Consider the following 17,579-nt stretch of genomic DNA (forward strand, 5'->3'; position numbering starts at 1 on the left):
TTTTTTGGTGGCATTTTTTGAGTAATGAGGCTGTTAATTAGTGGAGGCATGCATGGTTTATTAAATCAAAGTGTTTACAAGTTTCACTGTCAACCAGATTCTTACTGGTTCTGATGTTGCCATGGTAATTACAATGTCATAAATGTGTTTGTTATTGATAGGCTTGCTCATAAAAAATTAATACATTAATCAGTAGTCTATAATATTTATTAAATATATTAAAAGTAATGTTTTTACTTAAACTGTTCTTTATGTGGTCCTGCTCTAATTAATGACAAAGAAACCAAACTATGTTGATGTTGATACCATAAGAAACTTTTCCACAGTATTTCACCTCAACTATCATTGTGCTTTGGGAGGATGAAAACAAATCTGTATGAAAGTAATCTGGTTGTTTAGTCTTACACAATGTCCACACTAATACGTTTTCATTTTAAAATAGCATTTTAAACGACAACGATCTCCTTTCACACGAGCGTTTTAGCACCATTTCAGAAATAATTACCTATTGTATTATAATCACCAATTATTGGTGAACAAAATTAAGTAAACATGACAAACGGTAGCCTACAGGTCTGTCTTATTCTACATTATCATCAAGAGAAACCGCATTCGTCAGTGGTATAAGTTATGATTTTCAAATCTTTCAGCTGAATCACAGCTCTGGTAATAAGGCTTTTTTTCATTCTGTACTCACACAACTCTCCTTTTAAGCTCTTGCAAGCAGCCAGTTTAGAGACCAGGGAAGATTTTCAAAATTTGGGATTCCCATCCTCTAACAAAATATTCTGTGACAACTTTGATAGATGACCCTGCCTGGTTGGTATCTGCAGTAAAGACATAAGGTGGTGTTTTCTTGTCATTTTGAATTAATTTATTTCATCTATCATGGGAGAGCATATATCATGAGCCAGCAGAAAAGTCCTATAGTTTTGGAATGACTATATAAAAGGAAAAACCTGCTAGCTTAGCAACATTAAGGTTACGAACAACACACTAACCTTAATTAAAAGGCTCACACTTTAATTCAAGAGCAGTTACTAGCTCCATTAATCATCTGCTGTTGTGAACATGTCATGTACATGACTAGTCCCTAAATATAATATGATCCATCACTTTTCATACTTAAAATTTCCAGCAAAAAAACATGGTGTTATATGTGGGCCAATATGGTATTTAGAGGGGAGGTGATGTGTCGGGAACTTTTCTAATTTTACTGGAATTAAAGTTGGAATTTGTTGAACTTAGTTGGTATTAATGATATTACTATACTGTATATGTTGGTGAATAATTCTCATCATCCCTCTCTGGTCTGTGTGGTGTCAGGTTAATGTTAGGGGCTGTGTTTCCCAAGAGGATTTTATGTGTTGTTAATATACTACATACAAATATAATTTATCTTTTTTTTTTTTTGTTCCATTTGGGGAATTTGTTTTGCTGTCAGGTTAAAAACAACCACAATCTCACACAACACTACCTTCATTCCTGAAGAGCTGCCTGCTTTTTTTCTTTTTGTGCCGCAGTGGGAACGCAATGTAAAACTGTTAGTTCCATTTCCAACACATAATACACAGAACGACACACCACCTCCACACTACAAATCTCATTAAAGCATTACACACAGTTGTGCCAGCAGCTTCTATCAAACCCTTTGGTGTGTGTGTGTGTGTGTTGTGGATATGTATGTAAAGCACTTAAACCATACGTATTTGGAGTCATACAGAATAAGTAAATTGTAAGATATTGGCAACATATAGTAAACAAGGGATTATATTTAGCTAATTGTAGACTGAAATATCAAAATACAGTAGCGATAAATGAAATATAATTGTGTGTTTTGTGATTATTTCACAAACATCGGGAGCTGTCTTTTTTTTATTTATTTATTTAAAGAATGTGACTGATTCTTAATAATTATCAGCCTTCTGTCATAAGCCTTTGGTTGAGGCTGGATTTCTTTTCTGATATATATTTCTTTCCCAAGTTCAATTTACAAACAGAAAAAAGAATTGATCAACAAAAATAATCTAAGAGAAAAAACAGCAAACCAGAAAGGTTAGATAAAAGGTTACATAAAATTACCATTTAACATAAGTTATAAATAAGGTATGTAGCAGGTGTTATGTAACAAAAACATTAGCATGTGGTGCCACTGGTGGCTGAGGAGTTATTTTAAGGTGCCGGCCATGAAACACATTGTCCCTGATTTGCGTCCGGTCAAACACCTTTGTTGCATGTCATTCCTCTCTTCTCTTCCCCTTTGTATCATTTCTCTACTGGCTGCTATGTAATAAATGCTTAAAATTTCCAAAAAATGAATAAACAACCCCCAAAACTAAAGAAAAATAGAATAATATAAATTAAATTGTGTACAAAACAACCAAAGAACAACAAGCTAAAAACCTTTACAGTGTTAAATCAAAAGCCAATACAACGATTGTGGGTCATTGACATGAGAAAGGTAATTATATCTTTTGGATCTTTTTGATTTTTTTTTTAAATCTGCTTTGGAGAGGAAGAGGCTGAAGTATTCAAATCTTGCCACCATCATCTTCCCGGTAGAAGTTGGCTTTGTCGCCACATAAGCTGTGCCCCCCTAGTGAGGGACATGGGAATAACTGGAGCGAAGGAGGAACGACAAGTGTTGGAGTAACACCTAGCACGAGGGCTGGCTGCAGGGGGTGGCAAGTCCCTGTCACTACTTCAGCATCAGGAGATAGTTTCTTGTGGCCACTGTACTGATCAAATTATGCCAGTCTGTAAGCGATCGCAAAAAAAATCACTAACCTACGTTGTTGTACAAGCAATTTCAATTTTTATCTTTTATGGTGGAATCTCCCTGCACAAATATATGCAGGCAATAGGGTACAGCCTGACAAAGGCTCCTCCTGGTAGACCAAAAACAGAGAGAAAGGGACAAGACAGTTGATTTAGGTTGGAAAGATGATAAAGGATTAAGACAAGTTGATCATACGAGCGCATGATACATTTGAAATGTTATCCACAAATGTGCAGAAAGACTCCCTTTCCTCTATATGAGACGCTTCTCGCTTAAGTTCCCCCCTTCTTTCTCGACATTCAGGAAACAAGGGGAGGAAAGAAGCAAGAAAGATGAAATTTCTCTCTCATACACACTCTCCCATTCTGTCTGTGATACACACAAACACACATCAAGGCCAGTCAGGCTCAGGGCTGGTTTATCTGCAGCTTACAGTGAGTTGATGGAAAATGCTGTGCTGCCAGTCTTCTCTCCGGTAGTGTTTGCACTGTGCGTGTGTGTGTGAGTGTGTATGTGTGTGTGTGATGGCGTGCATATGACTGACTGTGTATGTGTGTAAAAAAAGAAAGTGAGAGGGAAATAACAGTGTCTGTGTATGTATGTGTGTTTGTGAGTGAGAAGCACACAGGAAAACAAGCAGGCGTGTTTGGTGTGTGTGTGTGTGTGTGTGTGTGTGTGTGTGTACACTGCAGTGGCTGTGGATTAGACATTACACAGACTAAGTGACTGAGGCCTGGGGAGCGCTGTTGCAGGAGGAATGGGGCAAACACTAATACATATACACAAACAAACACAGCAACATAGCAAAGATTTGCTGGTTTATATCATAGTTATGAACTGAGTCACTGTGTTGAGCTTGAGACATTGCCCTTTTTCATACAAAGTAACACAGTAAACAATTTTAAGAGTGTGATAAGTGAAAACGTCCTGTGTGCTGAATTGAAAAATTCTTTGCTGTTCTTTGTGCATAAGACAAAGCATTTAACTTGCATTGCCTTCACTCATGAAAAGGACATCAACGCATGTTTAAGTATTTGGATTTTATTTTTGTCACACGTCTAAAGCATTTAATGCATGTGTGTTGCAGGATTCAGCCCAGGAAGGTGTCATCACCCGCGACATCCACCGCACCTTTCCTGCACATGACTACTTCAAGGACTCTAACGGAGATGGACAGGATTCACTGTACAAGATTTGCAAGGTGAGTCTGAGATATCAAATTGAGGTTGTGGAGGGGCATTTCTCTAGAAATAGAGTTGGCTATCAGTAATATCAAGGGATTATATATGAATGTATGTTACCTAAATTTTTTGTATGGCATCAGGGAACAGAAGGCAAATCTAAATATACACTCTGTCATGCTGCGTTACAAACTTTTTTGAAAACTTTCCTGCTGGGAAGTGCTATGAGATGAGCAGCTAATCCAAACTTGTGCTAAACCCTGCAAAACTTGAGTCTATCCCTCTGTAGCCAACCATTAGGTGTTTTTTTTTTTTTCTCGCTCTTTGTGGTCTGGCAAGTCTCAGTAGGCATTTGCTGGGCATTTCAAGTTGGCTGTCCAATATATGCCTTTACTGAAACATCTACATGAACTCTTCCTACACATGACATACCAGGCATGCGCACCACTCAGTGGACAGTCATTGATCTTTTCTTCCAATTTTCAAAGTGGAAAAACATGATGGTTGTTGTGTAGGCGTTAAATTTCTGTCAAATTACCCACCGAAAATGGCTCTTGAATATCAGATTGGAGTCAAGAAACAGACCATTTAGTTTCACAGTGCTTCATGCTTTTACTGTAGATCTCTAAGGCCTAGTTTAAATAGTTGATAAACACAGTTTGGACAGTTTTAGAGGCAGGAGAATAGTCATCATTTTAAAGACTCAACATAATTCTATGATTAGTCTTGCCTCATGCTGTTCGGCTGATTCTCAGTAGATGTCCTGGAGACTACTAATTGATAGTGAATGATTTGCAAGATGTAGCCTGTGTTTGGAGACTGTAAACTGCATTATGGAAACTACAGTGTAATTGTATTGTATTTTAAATTTTGAGGCAAGGTGAAATAGGGCCCTGCAAGTACTAGTATATCATCTAAATGTTGAAATCCTGTTATAAGAACAATGTTCTTTTGGTAAATACAGTGAGAGTTGGAATAAGCCCTCTGTACTTTCAGTAAAACGAGACAAGATAAATATGTGGTTCAATATACAGAAGACACTGAAAAATCACACGTAAACCCCTTTTGTTGATGCATCCTTACAAAATAAACAGCACCCTTAAAAATGAATAATATGAAATGTAACAGTGTTATATTAAAAACTTAAAGCCATGCATACAAACACAGTATTGAACAATCCTTCACATTGACCTTTGAAGGGTCAGCCACAAGCCTTGCATCACAAAAACATGCAGCAGTTCCCCCTTTTCATTAAAAATGAATAAGGGAAATATGTGCTGTAAGGAGAGGTTCCCTGTGGACTCATTTCCTGAGGTAATTATCTGTGAAGACACACGGTACATTTTATTCAGACAAAAGCCAAGGTCAACACTACTGTAATGTATTAAAGCCAGTCTTAATCTCTGTCACTGTCCGACTCCTAACCTGACTGCAGCTATGAATTCAACCAAGATGGCTTCTCATGAAGACATCTTTGCAATGCAGAAAAAAAGATCAAATCTGCAGTCAACAGCATGTGTGATTTCTTCAAGTTAAACATTAATATTCAAAAAAGGATATTCTCATTTATTAACAGTTAACCAAGCTTTGGAGTGATTGATAGACTTCTCTACAATTGCATCTTCAGAGTACTTTCTTAATTACTTTTCAACATTGAAATGGTTCACTACGCATTACTGGTTTTATTCAGTAAAAGAATTTTTCACACACTCGTTCTGTTGACTTAACAACCATGACTTCAGTGAGGGACAGCCAGAGGTCACAGTGAACTATGTATAATCAAAAATGACCAGATCTAGAAATGTTTAAGCACAGAGGAAAAAAATTATATGGAGCATGAACTAAGTAGTAAGTCTATTAGCAACTCAAATAGCCTTCATTACGAAAATTCGCCCTAACCACTATAACAACATAAAATAAAACAACTTCCTAAATATACATAATTGGTCTTATCTAATTATAATGCAATAAGAAATATGATTTTAATACATTTTCAGCTTTTATGGAAAATGAAACACATTCTTTAACAGATGTAATATGGATTAATTTTATTCATTCATTCATCCATTTACTTGCATTTATGAAATTGAACCAAATCAGTCCAACTACAGATCAAGATAATTTATTCCTCCTGAACATTTGCACACCCTGTGAATATTTGTGACCATGCAAATTATGTGCACCTGTACATAACCTGTCACGCTATGAACTATGTTGAGGGAAGGAAGTGGTTTTACTGGTGAAAAATAATCATCCTAAAATGGTCCTGTGAAGAAAAAAGGCCCTGCACACCAACAAAGAGCTAAGTAGATAGTAGAAAGAGAACAAGGAATATTTCGATCATTAGACCATCTTTCTATAACATCTAATTAAATTCAGTGGTAAGAAGTAAACATACTTAAAAGCTTACCCTCAGTAATTATGTAGTGAACAGAAATCTGTGTGAAGGACGCAAAATCAGATGAAAGGAGTGTATATAGGGTATACTTTAAACACAATTAAGGATATCACAGAAGTGTTTTGTTTATTCTTTAAAATCAAAGGTAATTTTAGAATGATGGAGTTTGAACTTTTGCTCCTTTGCATTTTTCTGGCGCTGCAGAAGTAGAGTATGGCCGGTCAGCGCTCTGGGAGGACCTGTCAGGAAGGGTTAGTGTCCAGTCTGGACCCAACTAGGTCAGTGGCGAGCCAGCCTTCATTTGTATGCAAATCCATGTAGATTTGCTGCTGATAAGGTTGGTTGGATCTTGAGGCATGAGTGGGTTACAGGCACAGAGGATCCAGGACAAAGTGTATATTCATCTTCATATCCTACTCAGTAATAAGCCTGGAGTCTTTTGTTTTCTAACCTTTATTCTCTGGGGAAGGTCAACTGAGTTCTGTGCTCTTTTTCAGTCTGACAATCTGCTTCATTCTCTTAATGTTCCACTCAGTCACACTTCCAGCTAACCTGTACAACCACAGACATCTACTGGAGGTCATTCAGAAGGCCCGCTGGAGCAGTCAGGGGTTAAGTACTTCACTCAAGGGCACGGTGACAGTGGGTTTTTAGGGAAAGGAGAGCATTATTCTCCCAGCTGGTGGGAGGATTTAAAACCTGTGAGTCTCCAATAGATGGATAAAGAGAATATCCTGAATATTTCCATGGAAACGGAACTTAAACAGAGTGGGGGAAAAAAAAACAAACATGGTAACGCATTAACCTGCCTCATCAACCGAGCTAATGTTGCGTATCTCAGTGATCACTGAGTGTTTCCATGCACACATTATTCAAGATACTAGTTCATATCCTGGTGACCACCGTCCTGATCAGATTTCCATATACATGAAAACACATTGCAAGCAGGGTTTGTTAGAATAGAAATTTCCCCGCTTTCTATTCTGAAGCTGATGCTGCCCTTTGACCTCCAAGAAAGAAAAGCTGTTCGCACTAAGCAAAAATGCATCACAAAAAAATGAAATTGCCATGGAAACAGCACTTGGAATACAAATTCTTAACAGTCAAAACTTTTATTTCTCTACATGCCCCATCTTATCTAGTACTTCTACAGAAGGAATATGAACTCCAAATGTATATATTTATATCCTTACTTTTATAAATAAACCAATCACAAAAGCAATACCTTAGAAATACCTCTTTTACAATACTTCAAATGAGATCTGAATGTTTTCACTGCTATAGAACTTCGTTTACAGATTATTTTCATTCAAAATCCCAAAATCAAAAGCTATTCACCACTGGCACAATTTCCTTCTCAGTTAGTTTCCAGCATTAAGCTAAAACACTTTGGAGTGAGAAATTCAAGTCATCATTGTAGAGCTGCTGATTGATGAGTAGTTGATTAATCGATTAGTCAATTGCCAGAAAATTAATCAGAAACTATTTTGATAATTGACTACTTGTTTAAGTTATTTTTGTCAAGTTTAGTCAAGTTTTATATTATTGAAAACTGAATATCTTTGGGTTTTGGACTGTTAATTAGACAAAATAAGATGTTTAATGTCATATTTTAGGACAGTAAAAATGTGATGAACATTTTTCAATATTGTCTTACATTTTGTAGAGAAAATAATAAAAAAAAAATAATCAATATTAATAACTGATAATGCATAATGAAAATAGTTGCAGCCCTAACTCATTGTCTTGCTCTAGACTTTGATAGCACATATAGTCATTGATTGAGCCAGTGGCCATTGCAGGATAAACCTTTGACCTACAAGTTTTTGTCAGGGTGACCTTAAAGAATGAACCAAAAGTCAAAAGCTCTCTACATTCTTGCACTTTTGTAGCATTAATACCTGACAGGGTGTTTTTGTGTTGGTGTAATGGTGTACCTTAGGCAGCACTAAGGAACCCACAAATACATGCTGTACAATGATTATCAACACTTTTGTATTGTCAGAAAAGTTTTCTTCAAAGTTATATACATGTAAGGATTAAAACTGTGCTTATTGGTTATGAGAAACTAGGCATATAGATTGTTAATAATCCACCCCTCTGAGCCTATTATGTGCTCAGGCTAACAAATTTAGATTTCTCCCACCAGGACCTCCCCCATCCATCTGTCAGCATGCACTTCTCCCAGCTGAGTTGGGGACGTGTGAATGCCACACTCCATCAAGCATGTCAGCTTGTAGATTACACTCCAGACAGCTCCACAAGACTTCTCCATTACCTCCACATCAAACCCCAAATTAGCTGAACAGATCAGCAGTGGAGCTCTGGATGTCCACACTAATTTTTCAAGCATGAAAAGAGGGAAAGAGTCCTCTAACCTAATGTTCAGAGAGTTAACTGCTGTTACTGTTAATAAGTCCATCAAAGAATGAGCATCCTGCCAAAATATCTGAGGAAGATATTGAACCTTTACCAGCTTAGTCATTTCAAGTGGTGGTTCTGGATGAGAGCTGAACATAACACATAATATGTAAATACTTTTATTGAAACAAACAAGTTAACTTTAACTCCACTGTAACACCCCACCAGGTGTACAACTCAACCTCAACACTAGGGAAGATTTTAAATGGATATCTGTACTATGTTCTTTGGGTCTGTGATCAGTTCTGGTGCTGCTGACGTCTTAAGCATTTTGAGCTGCCGGGCTGAGGCCTGGTTTTGCCCACTAGCTGATAGGTAGAGGTCAGGTGATCTTGGAATGGACTCTGGGTTGCCCTGTTTGGCGCCTTGCTCAACTCTCATTTGGGCAGTCATTAATTTGTTGTTCAGTGTTGATGTTATCTTTCTCCTAGCCCACACAATATGCGTTGTAATGATGTTAGCAGATAAGTTGGTTCAGTGTCTCCCTTTCTTCATCTTCACTTTCTGCCACTTTCCTTTTAAAAAAAGAGTAATTTCAATGGCTTTGGACACTTTTGCCTCCCCTTGGATCCTTATTTACACTGTGAGAAGGCCTGTCTGCTTGCTCATTAACATGATTGGTGAGGTGTGTCAACCACCAACCGTTCCGAGACTCTCCCTCATCTGAAGGTTACTCTCCTAGATCGGTCTTACATGCTTTAATGAGTGAACCAGCTACAGTAGGTTTCTTATGTTGGACAGGCCCCCTCTTCTCTTGCTACTGCAGGGGTGAGCAGTGGTGTGTTATGGCATGACTGAGTTTCTTTGCGGTACGGTACAAAATCAATCAGACTTTAACAGAACCAGTGTATTCTGCCTTCTTATCCCAGCCAATGATGGGTCTGTGAACGGCAGCTAGTTTCCATGATTTATTGGTGCCAGGATAGTGAATACATTCACCTGGCTTTTGCCTTTGCTTTATGCCTTTAGCACATTTGAAATAAAAGCCTGTGTGAAATAAAGCACCATTAGCTCATCGTTCTACTCTTAAAGGTGCAGTGTGTAGAATTTAGTGGCATCTAGCAGAACAGACTTGGCAGAAATGGAGTATTTAGTTTGTTGCGATCTGTAACTTGACCACTAGATGCCACTAAATCCTACACACTGCACCTTTAAAAGTCGCTAACTTGTTGTAAAGACTTAAAGGGTAAAAGTGTGGCATACAAGCAAAGATCAAGCATAGTTTTCTAGATTTTTCAGTTGGTATTTGGTGATCTACTGTATAGCTAATAATTTCTCATTGATCAAACAATAACATACTCTTCAGTAACTTCTCCAGTTGTCCTCAGAAAGTGGGTGTAGGATTTCAGTCTCATGTTATTAGATACAGGGACTTTGCCATAGCTCAGGATTTAGTGAGTAGATGCCTCACAGAGAGAGGAAGAGTGAGAGAGGTTAAAACTGACAGAGACAAAACCAAAGATGGGGAGAAACAGTCTCCAGGGAAATTCCTCTGGGGAAAAAAAAGAAAACACTAGCACTGGAGAGAACCTGTCTCTTAGGAAATGTCCTCCGATGTCTGTCAGATCTCTGTCTGATGCTCTGACAATATTTACATTAAAGTGATAACACTAGTACCGCCTGGAAGATGAACAAGGCACTAAGCTTTTAAGATCAAATGATGTACAGAAGACTTACTCCTGGCTCTGAAAAAGAAGCTGAAATTCCTGATCTTACTGAAAATATTACCTTTCCATGGTCACAAGAAACACTTGTCACAGCTACAGTTACGGTTCAGTTCTGGTCAGACTTTTGTTGCATGTCAAAAACCATATTATACGCATTATTATTCAGAAGAGAGTAGTTTTGTATCTCCTAAAACATTTCTGGAGTGGATTTTTAAGAAAGTTAGGAATAACATTTGTTACAAATTATTGTTCGTCTTAATATTAATAATAGTAATAATTTTACTCACCCCTAGTACCACCACCATACAGCCTCTATAAGGTTTATCTGCCTTATTTGGATCACATTATCCATCCAGCAATCTAAAGAATATTCACACAGTATTGTTTCATCCATAGCCGTAGTATAATTGCTAAGAGTCCCAGTGTTAACAGGATATGTCATTAGAGTTCGTATGAAACAATCAGCAAATAGTCAGGGTGTTCAAAATGCCCACTGAGAAGCCAGTATGTGGTTGCTAGCATTTGTGAGAAGGGCGGGAGTAACTATGACTCTCTTAAGGTAGCCAAATGCCTCGTCATCTAATTAGTGACGCGCATGAATGGATGAACGAGATTCCCACTGTCCCTACCTACTATCTAGCGAAACCACAGCCAAGGGAACGGGCTTTGCAGAATCAGCGGGGAAAGAAGACCCTGTTGAGCTTTTTCCTCACAGCATTTTTTGGGTCATTGTAAAGTAACTGCACCACACCCCAACTTCACATCAAAGGTCTCTACTGTCGCCACTCCTGAAATTATTAGTCAGTATACAGTGGTATGTTTTGATTGTGCTTACTGGGTTTGATAGGCTCCAGAAGGGTAAAATATCATCAACTGATTCAAAACCTCATTGTATAACTTTCAAGTGAGGTGAAAATATTGAAATCACAGCGATTTCTTATCTAAGGTTTTTAAACACCCTTGACTAATATCAATGATTTCTAATATTTTGGTGATGAATTTAAGTGAATTTATTTTTTTTCTGTCTGTCTTCATCTGTTTTTCTCTCAGGCCTACTCTGTCTACGATGAGGAAATTGGTTATTGTCAGGGGCAGTCATTCCTTGCTGCTGTTCTCCTGCTACATGTAAGTAAACTTGTCATCCACTGGAGATGAGTCATCACCTCCCTCATACAGTGCTAACACTTTTGTTGTTCTTTTGTCTGTTTTCTGTACATATATTGTACATATTCAGTACAGTACATAGACAATACTATATGCATACATATACATATATATATGAATACTTTTCAGATACTGAGAAAAATAAGAGACAAATGAGACCCCGTAACATAACAAATTAAACAACAAAATCAATACATACTGTTGGAAAAAAAAATATATAACACCTCCTGTACATTTACTTGAGCTCTGTAGTCCTCATATTTCTCTGCTTTTTAAATAAAAAGCACTCATGAGTTGCTGGAATGTTACATTGATGTTCCTACAGACAATGTTTGAGGACAGGAGTCAATCAAATCTTCAAGGTTAACACGTTAATGAAAAATATTTCAGCATTGTGCAGAAATATTTACCATCTTCTGAAACCAAGTCTGTTAACTTGTAAAATGTGTAATAAAGCAGAACCAAGACAATATAACAAACTAAATGGAGGTCCGCAGAGAGAGAAAGAAAGAATGTCTCTGTAAAGACAGTCACTGACTGCTGGAATGAAAACTGTGGCAGTTCAATTTGGATGAATAGAGGGAGTGAGAGAGTGTGTGAAAGAAAGTAAAACTGAAAACATGAGACAGTGTCATAGCACGAAATGAGGAGTGAGAAGGAGGTGGACACCCATTCTCTCTCACACATTTATTTCCAAGGTCATTGGCAGACACACAGTTCTTTTTATTAAAGAACATATTTTCTTTTTGAATGATTAAAGTGCATTGCAATTTGTCTGAATAAAACAAATGCACACATTTAATTTGAGGGAGGTGTTAGAAGACAGATGGAGGAGAGACCGAGTAGTAGTCACATGGAGGCGGGAGTCCCAAGAGCGGTGGAAGTTTGGTTGAAGTCCAGATGACAAGGGCAGCAGAGGTTAAAGATGAGAGAGACTGAGGGAGGAGGGAGTGGTCAGGAGAAGGTGGGGTGAGGAGAGACAGTAGGAGAGTGAGAGGGAGAGGAGAGAAGAGCTATGGATGATTTTAGTGGAAGAAGTATAGAGAGGTGACACGAGGAGAAAAGAAAAGAGGAACAGTTAAAGGAAAAGAGAGGAGGAGGAGGCTGTAAAGATGATGATGAGGAGAAATATAGAGGAGAGCAGCAGTAAAAGAAAGAGAGGTTATGCAGGAGGAGGAGGCAGACAGGATATAGCGAAGAAAGAGGAAGAAGGGAGAGGTTATAGAGGAGATGTCAGGAATATTAATAGGGGTTCAGGTTTACCTGCAGGAGCCCATTCAGCCCCAAACACATACTGTCACTCTGATTAAATATCACCTCACGGTCTGTGTGTGTGTGTCTGTGTGTGAGAGAGAGGAGAAATAAACCCATATACCCACACAGACACACACTCCATTTCAAGCTTTCTCTCATTCCTCTTATCTCTATCCATCCAAGCAACACACACGCACTGAAACATACAGACAGTGAACCGCTCACACTTGTAAACATATTTTGTACCCACTTGCACATGCAAACACCTTGAAGTCTGACCCTTTCATATCATTCACACATTCACCTTCTTCCTCTGTCCTTCTATTTTCATTTAGAGCCAGTAAAATAATGTAATCTTTTTTTAGTACCAGATGGGTGGGGTTTAAAAAAAACTTTGTAAATAGAATTTGACCCTGGTCTGGCAGCATCACAGTGCCTCACAGTAGCTGAAATGCAGATAGAGATAAGCAATTAATCTGTTTCTTGTCTTGAAGACTGTGTATCCGACAAATGTCCTGCAGAGCTCCTAATAAAATATCCTGGTTTTCTTTGTGGCTACAGATACATATTTTGGCCAGTCACTTGTTCAAAGTTTTACTGTGTTTCATGTAACCGTAGTTTATGATTACTCATGTTGTTTCAGATGCCTGAAGAACAGGCCTTCTGTGTGTTGGTGAAAATCATGTACGAGTATGGCCTCAGAGCTCTCTACAAGAACAACTTTGAAGATCTTCACTGCAAGTTCTACCAGCTGGAGAGGCTGATGCAGGTTAGTGATACAATATTTTATAATGTTCAAAATGCAAAGGAATGTATTACAATCAATGTAATGGACAGTAACATGATGATGAGAGGACGACCCTGACTGGATGGACAGACAGTTGGATGTAATAAGGCATCGACTATAAGTCGTCCCCAGTTTGTTCATTGATCTGTGTTTCTTTTCTTTGTTCATTCTTTGCACGTTTTCCCAGGCACCTCTGGTTGTACTATAGTTTAAAAAATGATTTTTCTCACCACTTATTGGCCGAAAATTTAAACAATTCAGCCTTGGGGAGCACTACAATTACAGGTCAAAATTAAAAATGTTTAGCAGTCATTTCTTTCTATGCCATAATTTTAAATGCCATGAAATTCACGTCACATATCTTGCTGTCCTTGTTGTACAGACTAGTCTTCAGAACCATCGGTTTCCAACAGATTTGATTTTCCACAATTTTATAGTTTAAGAATAAAGGTCCCTTGGGCTGTTTTAATTTGATTAATGATTGAATGCAAGGTTTATATAGTGAAACAATACTGGGTGCCACTGAAACGACTAGCAGCCTTATAAAAGTATTTGCATTTTCCATAAAAGCAAGGAAAGTTTGATCATATTCAAATTTATAGAGCATGTTACCAGCGCTTGCATCATTTGTGGGGGACGACATGTTTGTTGCTGCCTTGTTGACTCATTGTTTCTGGTCACAGAATATAATAAGAATTAATTCAACAGTAAGTATGTGTTTGTGAGACTTGCAGTCTCTGTAGGTGAAACAGCGTTCTTTCTGTCTGTTGAGGCTGATGATTGCTGGTGTGAAGTCCTATTCCACTCAGGTATTACAGCCTAAATCTACTCAGTGAGCAGAGTTTAATTTGGCCCTAAAATCCATTCCTGCCCTGCTAGCAGTCGTCTCTTAGGATTACTCGGTTAGCATCGACCAAATGTGCTCGATGTAAGGATGTTAGCATTGACTGCTAATTATTAGCGTACGGGTGGGAGCTCATTATCTGATCCAGTCAGGTGTCATGTGGCATGATAAGTGTTGGTTGTCAAAGTGGATCACTATCTGGCTAATTCAATCCTTTATTCACTGTACATGCATGGACACAGATCCACTATTTTCACTCTGACACCAGCTGTCTCTTCCCTCTTATGTGTTCAATCTAATTGTAACAAAACAGATATATATAAGAGCAGATAAACTAGATAACAAAAACAAAATTTATGAGGAGAGTGATGAGTTAAAGAAAATCAATAAGAACATTCTAATGCCCTCATTAACTGATTTAGTACACATAATAATATAACCTTGGCAATGCCGAATTTTGCTGCTTATACATATTATGCATTATATACAACAGATTGCTCTATAAAATGAGTATATCTAGTCTGTTAAAGATTTGTAAATGTCAAACTTTGTGATTGTAGTTGTTTTGTGTAATATAGTATCTTTTCAATTTTATCGTTTTTCTGGAAGTTTAATAATGTGTGTTATTTATGAATAATGTTTCTGACTGTTTGGCAGCTAGAACATGGTACTGAATTGTGTTATTTGTCCTTTAAAACTTTTTTTTTGTTCTTGGGTTTCTCTTGAAAGAGATTATCATCTCAGTGGGACTGGATGATTTAATAAAGTTTGAGTAAAAATGAAGTAATGTAAAATTGAAATGACAAGCTGAGCCACATTGTTATGTTCTTGTAAGTGCTGTTTTATCTCAAAGTTCCTCCTCTACCCCCCCTCTGCTCTTCCTCCTCTATCTGCTCCTACAGGAACAGCTTCCAGACCTGTGGTCCCACTTCCAGGAGTTGAACCTGGAGGCACACATGTACGCCTCCCAGTGGTTCCTCACCCTCTTCACTGCAAAGTTCCCCCTTTGCATGGTTTTCCACATCACTGACCTGCTGCTCTGTGAGGTACAACTGGGTGCAATGCACTACAGTACATTATACTTGAAACACTGGGAGAGGATGAAGGGAAGGTCTTCCTTTTAGGAAGGCAAAAGGAGTAGGAAGGAGATAGAGAAGAAGGTCATAAGGAAGATAAAGAGGGAGTGGTGGAGGTTAGTGGGAAGTTAGTAGGGAGGAGGGATACATTAAAGGAAAGAGGGAAGGTGAAGGTTGGAGAGATAGGATTGGTTGAACCATACAGCTACTTAGCAACTATCAGTGGCCACAAGTAGAAGGCACTTAAGGCAAAGCCATACTAGTGCTAGCACTGATCCATCTGCATTCTGCCCTTTGGTTTGAACTATTATCTACCCAATATAATCAGTACAGATGCGCCGATCAGGCTTTTTAGGGTTGATGCAATCACTGATTTAATGTCATTAGGATTACTTTACTTGACATCTATCACTGATTGGTTCTTGTTCTGAAACATTTTCACATAAAGCTTCTCTGAAGAGGCCATGCAAAAGCCAATTTTCTACATGTTTGTTAGCAATGCTATTTTTATTTTGGACTCCTTCAAAATATTAAAATACATTACGACTAATTCCAAACCACGTCCTGAACTTCAAAAATCTGGAAAGTGTCTTTCTGATGCCTTCTGACACGTTGACAACATACAAAACTGTGCAAACACAGTCCTCTCATGATCATCAGGCTGCACAAAGAACACTCCCTGTCTTGACAGCATCTGAAATCCCACACAGCCCTACAATGGTCAACATTGCCACCTTGAGTTTATGTGGAGTTAACAAATGTAAATAATAACTAATAATAATAACTAAATTAACATAGCACCCTTTTACATTAAAAAGTCTTTTACAATCAAAATAAAAGGATGCATACATTCAGTAAAAGACCAAATACAAATACAGAGTGTTAAACTGAGGTGTACATGCAAGAAATAAAAGTAGGTAAACCAAGTATGTAAACAATAAAGACCATAGGTCTGTAAAGATTCTCAGTCATCCAGGTCATGGTATATCCAAAAGTATTGAGTCTAGACCAGCTGGACTGATTGCAGGTTCTTGAAGACGTTTCTTAAAAAAGAGCATTCTTACAGAACTATTTTTACTTGGAGTCTCTTAGTGGGATTCTGGTAGGGGACTTCGACACGCAAGTACAGTAGGTAACAACTGAGAAACCTGAAGGGGTTCCCTAGATCCGAACCCCAGTAGTGGTTTGTAATGGACTCCTGTTCTAATCACTGACTGTTTGTAACAAACACCATTTTTGAACATACTGTAATGTAGTGTGTAAGTGTGCATGCTACCAGATCGATGGGGCACGCCAAAGTTTTTGTTTCTATGAATGTATCATTTGTTCTGCAGACATATGTCTCAGACATTCAGGTGAAAAAAAGAGCAGGCTGATCATACCTGCTGGTGAGTTGGATCAGGTGTTACGTAAAGATGCCAAACAGACCTGGTGAAGCTAAATGTGTAATGAGGGTGCACTGGGAGTTTCTGGCTGAGGCCCCTTTCTAGACTTGGAACATGCAGTTTTGTCCTTATGGAATATAAATACTGTGTTGGGAGCATATAAACCCAAATTAACGAGGGGCCAAGAACGGACCCTTGTGGAACACCATACCGAAAAAAGCAGATGAAGAAGAGTCATTACCCATACCAACAGCTTGAGCTTTTTCAGAAATATTATAACAGTTCAAGAGCAGTACCACTCAGACACATTTTTCTGGGTGACTCAGCAAAATAGTATTAACCTCTGTATTAAATAGTGACCAAAAATGTAAAGCACAAAACCTTATTAGTTATTAGCATTACTTGCAAGAAGCATTTTTAGATCAATTGTCTCTCCCTCTATTGGAGTATATTAGTGTATTAGTTTTATGTTTGTGTGTACAAAACAAAGAGAGAAAAGTGATGGATTATAGTGTTTCTCATATTTTTTGTACTGAAAAGTTTCATCACATAAAACATACAGAAGTCCAATGTTCTCTTTGCTTCCTACGCCCTCCATCCTCCCCTCGTTCTGCCTTCCTCCC

At 38.1% G+C, this 17,579-nt stretch overlaps 1 protein-coding gene across 2 annotated transcripts in view; it reads left to right on the top strand.

Annotated features, from left to right (window-relative positions):
- rabgap1l (RAB GTPase activating protein 1-like) overlaps nucleotides 1-17,579 on the top strand; it is a 129,175-nt gene that overhangs the window by 77,564 nt on the left and 34,032 nt on the right. For both annotated transcript variants that reach the window (XR_010929238.1, XM_067596566.1), the window contains exons 14-17: nucleotides 3,867-3,980; nucleotides 11,497-11,571; nucleotides 13,508-13,633; nucleotides 15,398-15,541. Coding sequence is in view for 1 of the 2 variants with exons in the window: in XM_067596566.1 (XP_067452667.1) it covers nucleotides 3,867-3,980; nucleotides 11,497-11,571; nucleotides 13,508-13,633; nucleotides 15,398-15,541 (459 nt within the window). In the remaining variant the exon portion in view is untranslated. The remainder of the gene's footprint in view (nucleotides 1-3,866; nucleotides 3,981-11,496; nucleotides 11,572-13,507; nucleotides 13,634-15,397; nucleotides 15,542-17,579) is intronic.

Source organism: Thunnus thynnus, chromosome 8 (assembly GCF_963924715.1).
Source record: "Thunnus thynnus chromosome 8, fThuThy2.1, whole genome shotgun sequence".
In the NCBI taxonomy this organism is placed as follows: Eukaryota; Metazoa; Chordata; class Actinopteri; order Scombriformes; family Scombridae; genus Thunnus; species Thunnus thynnus.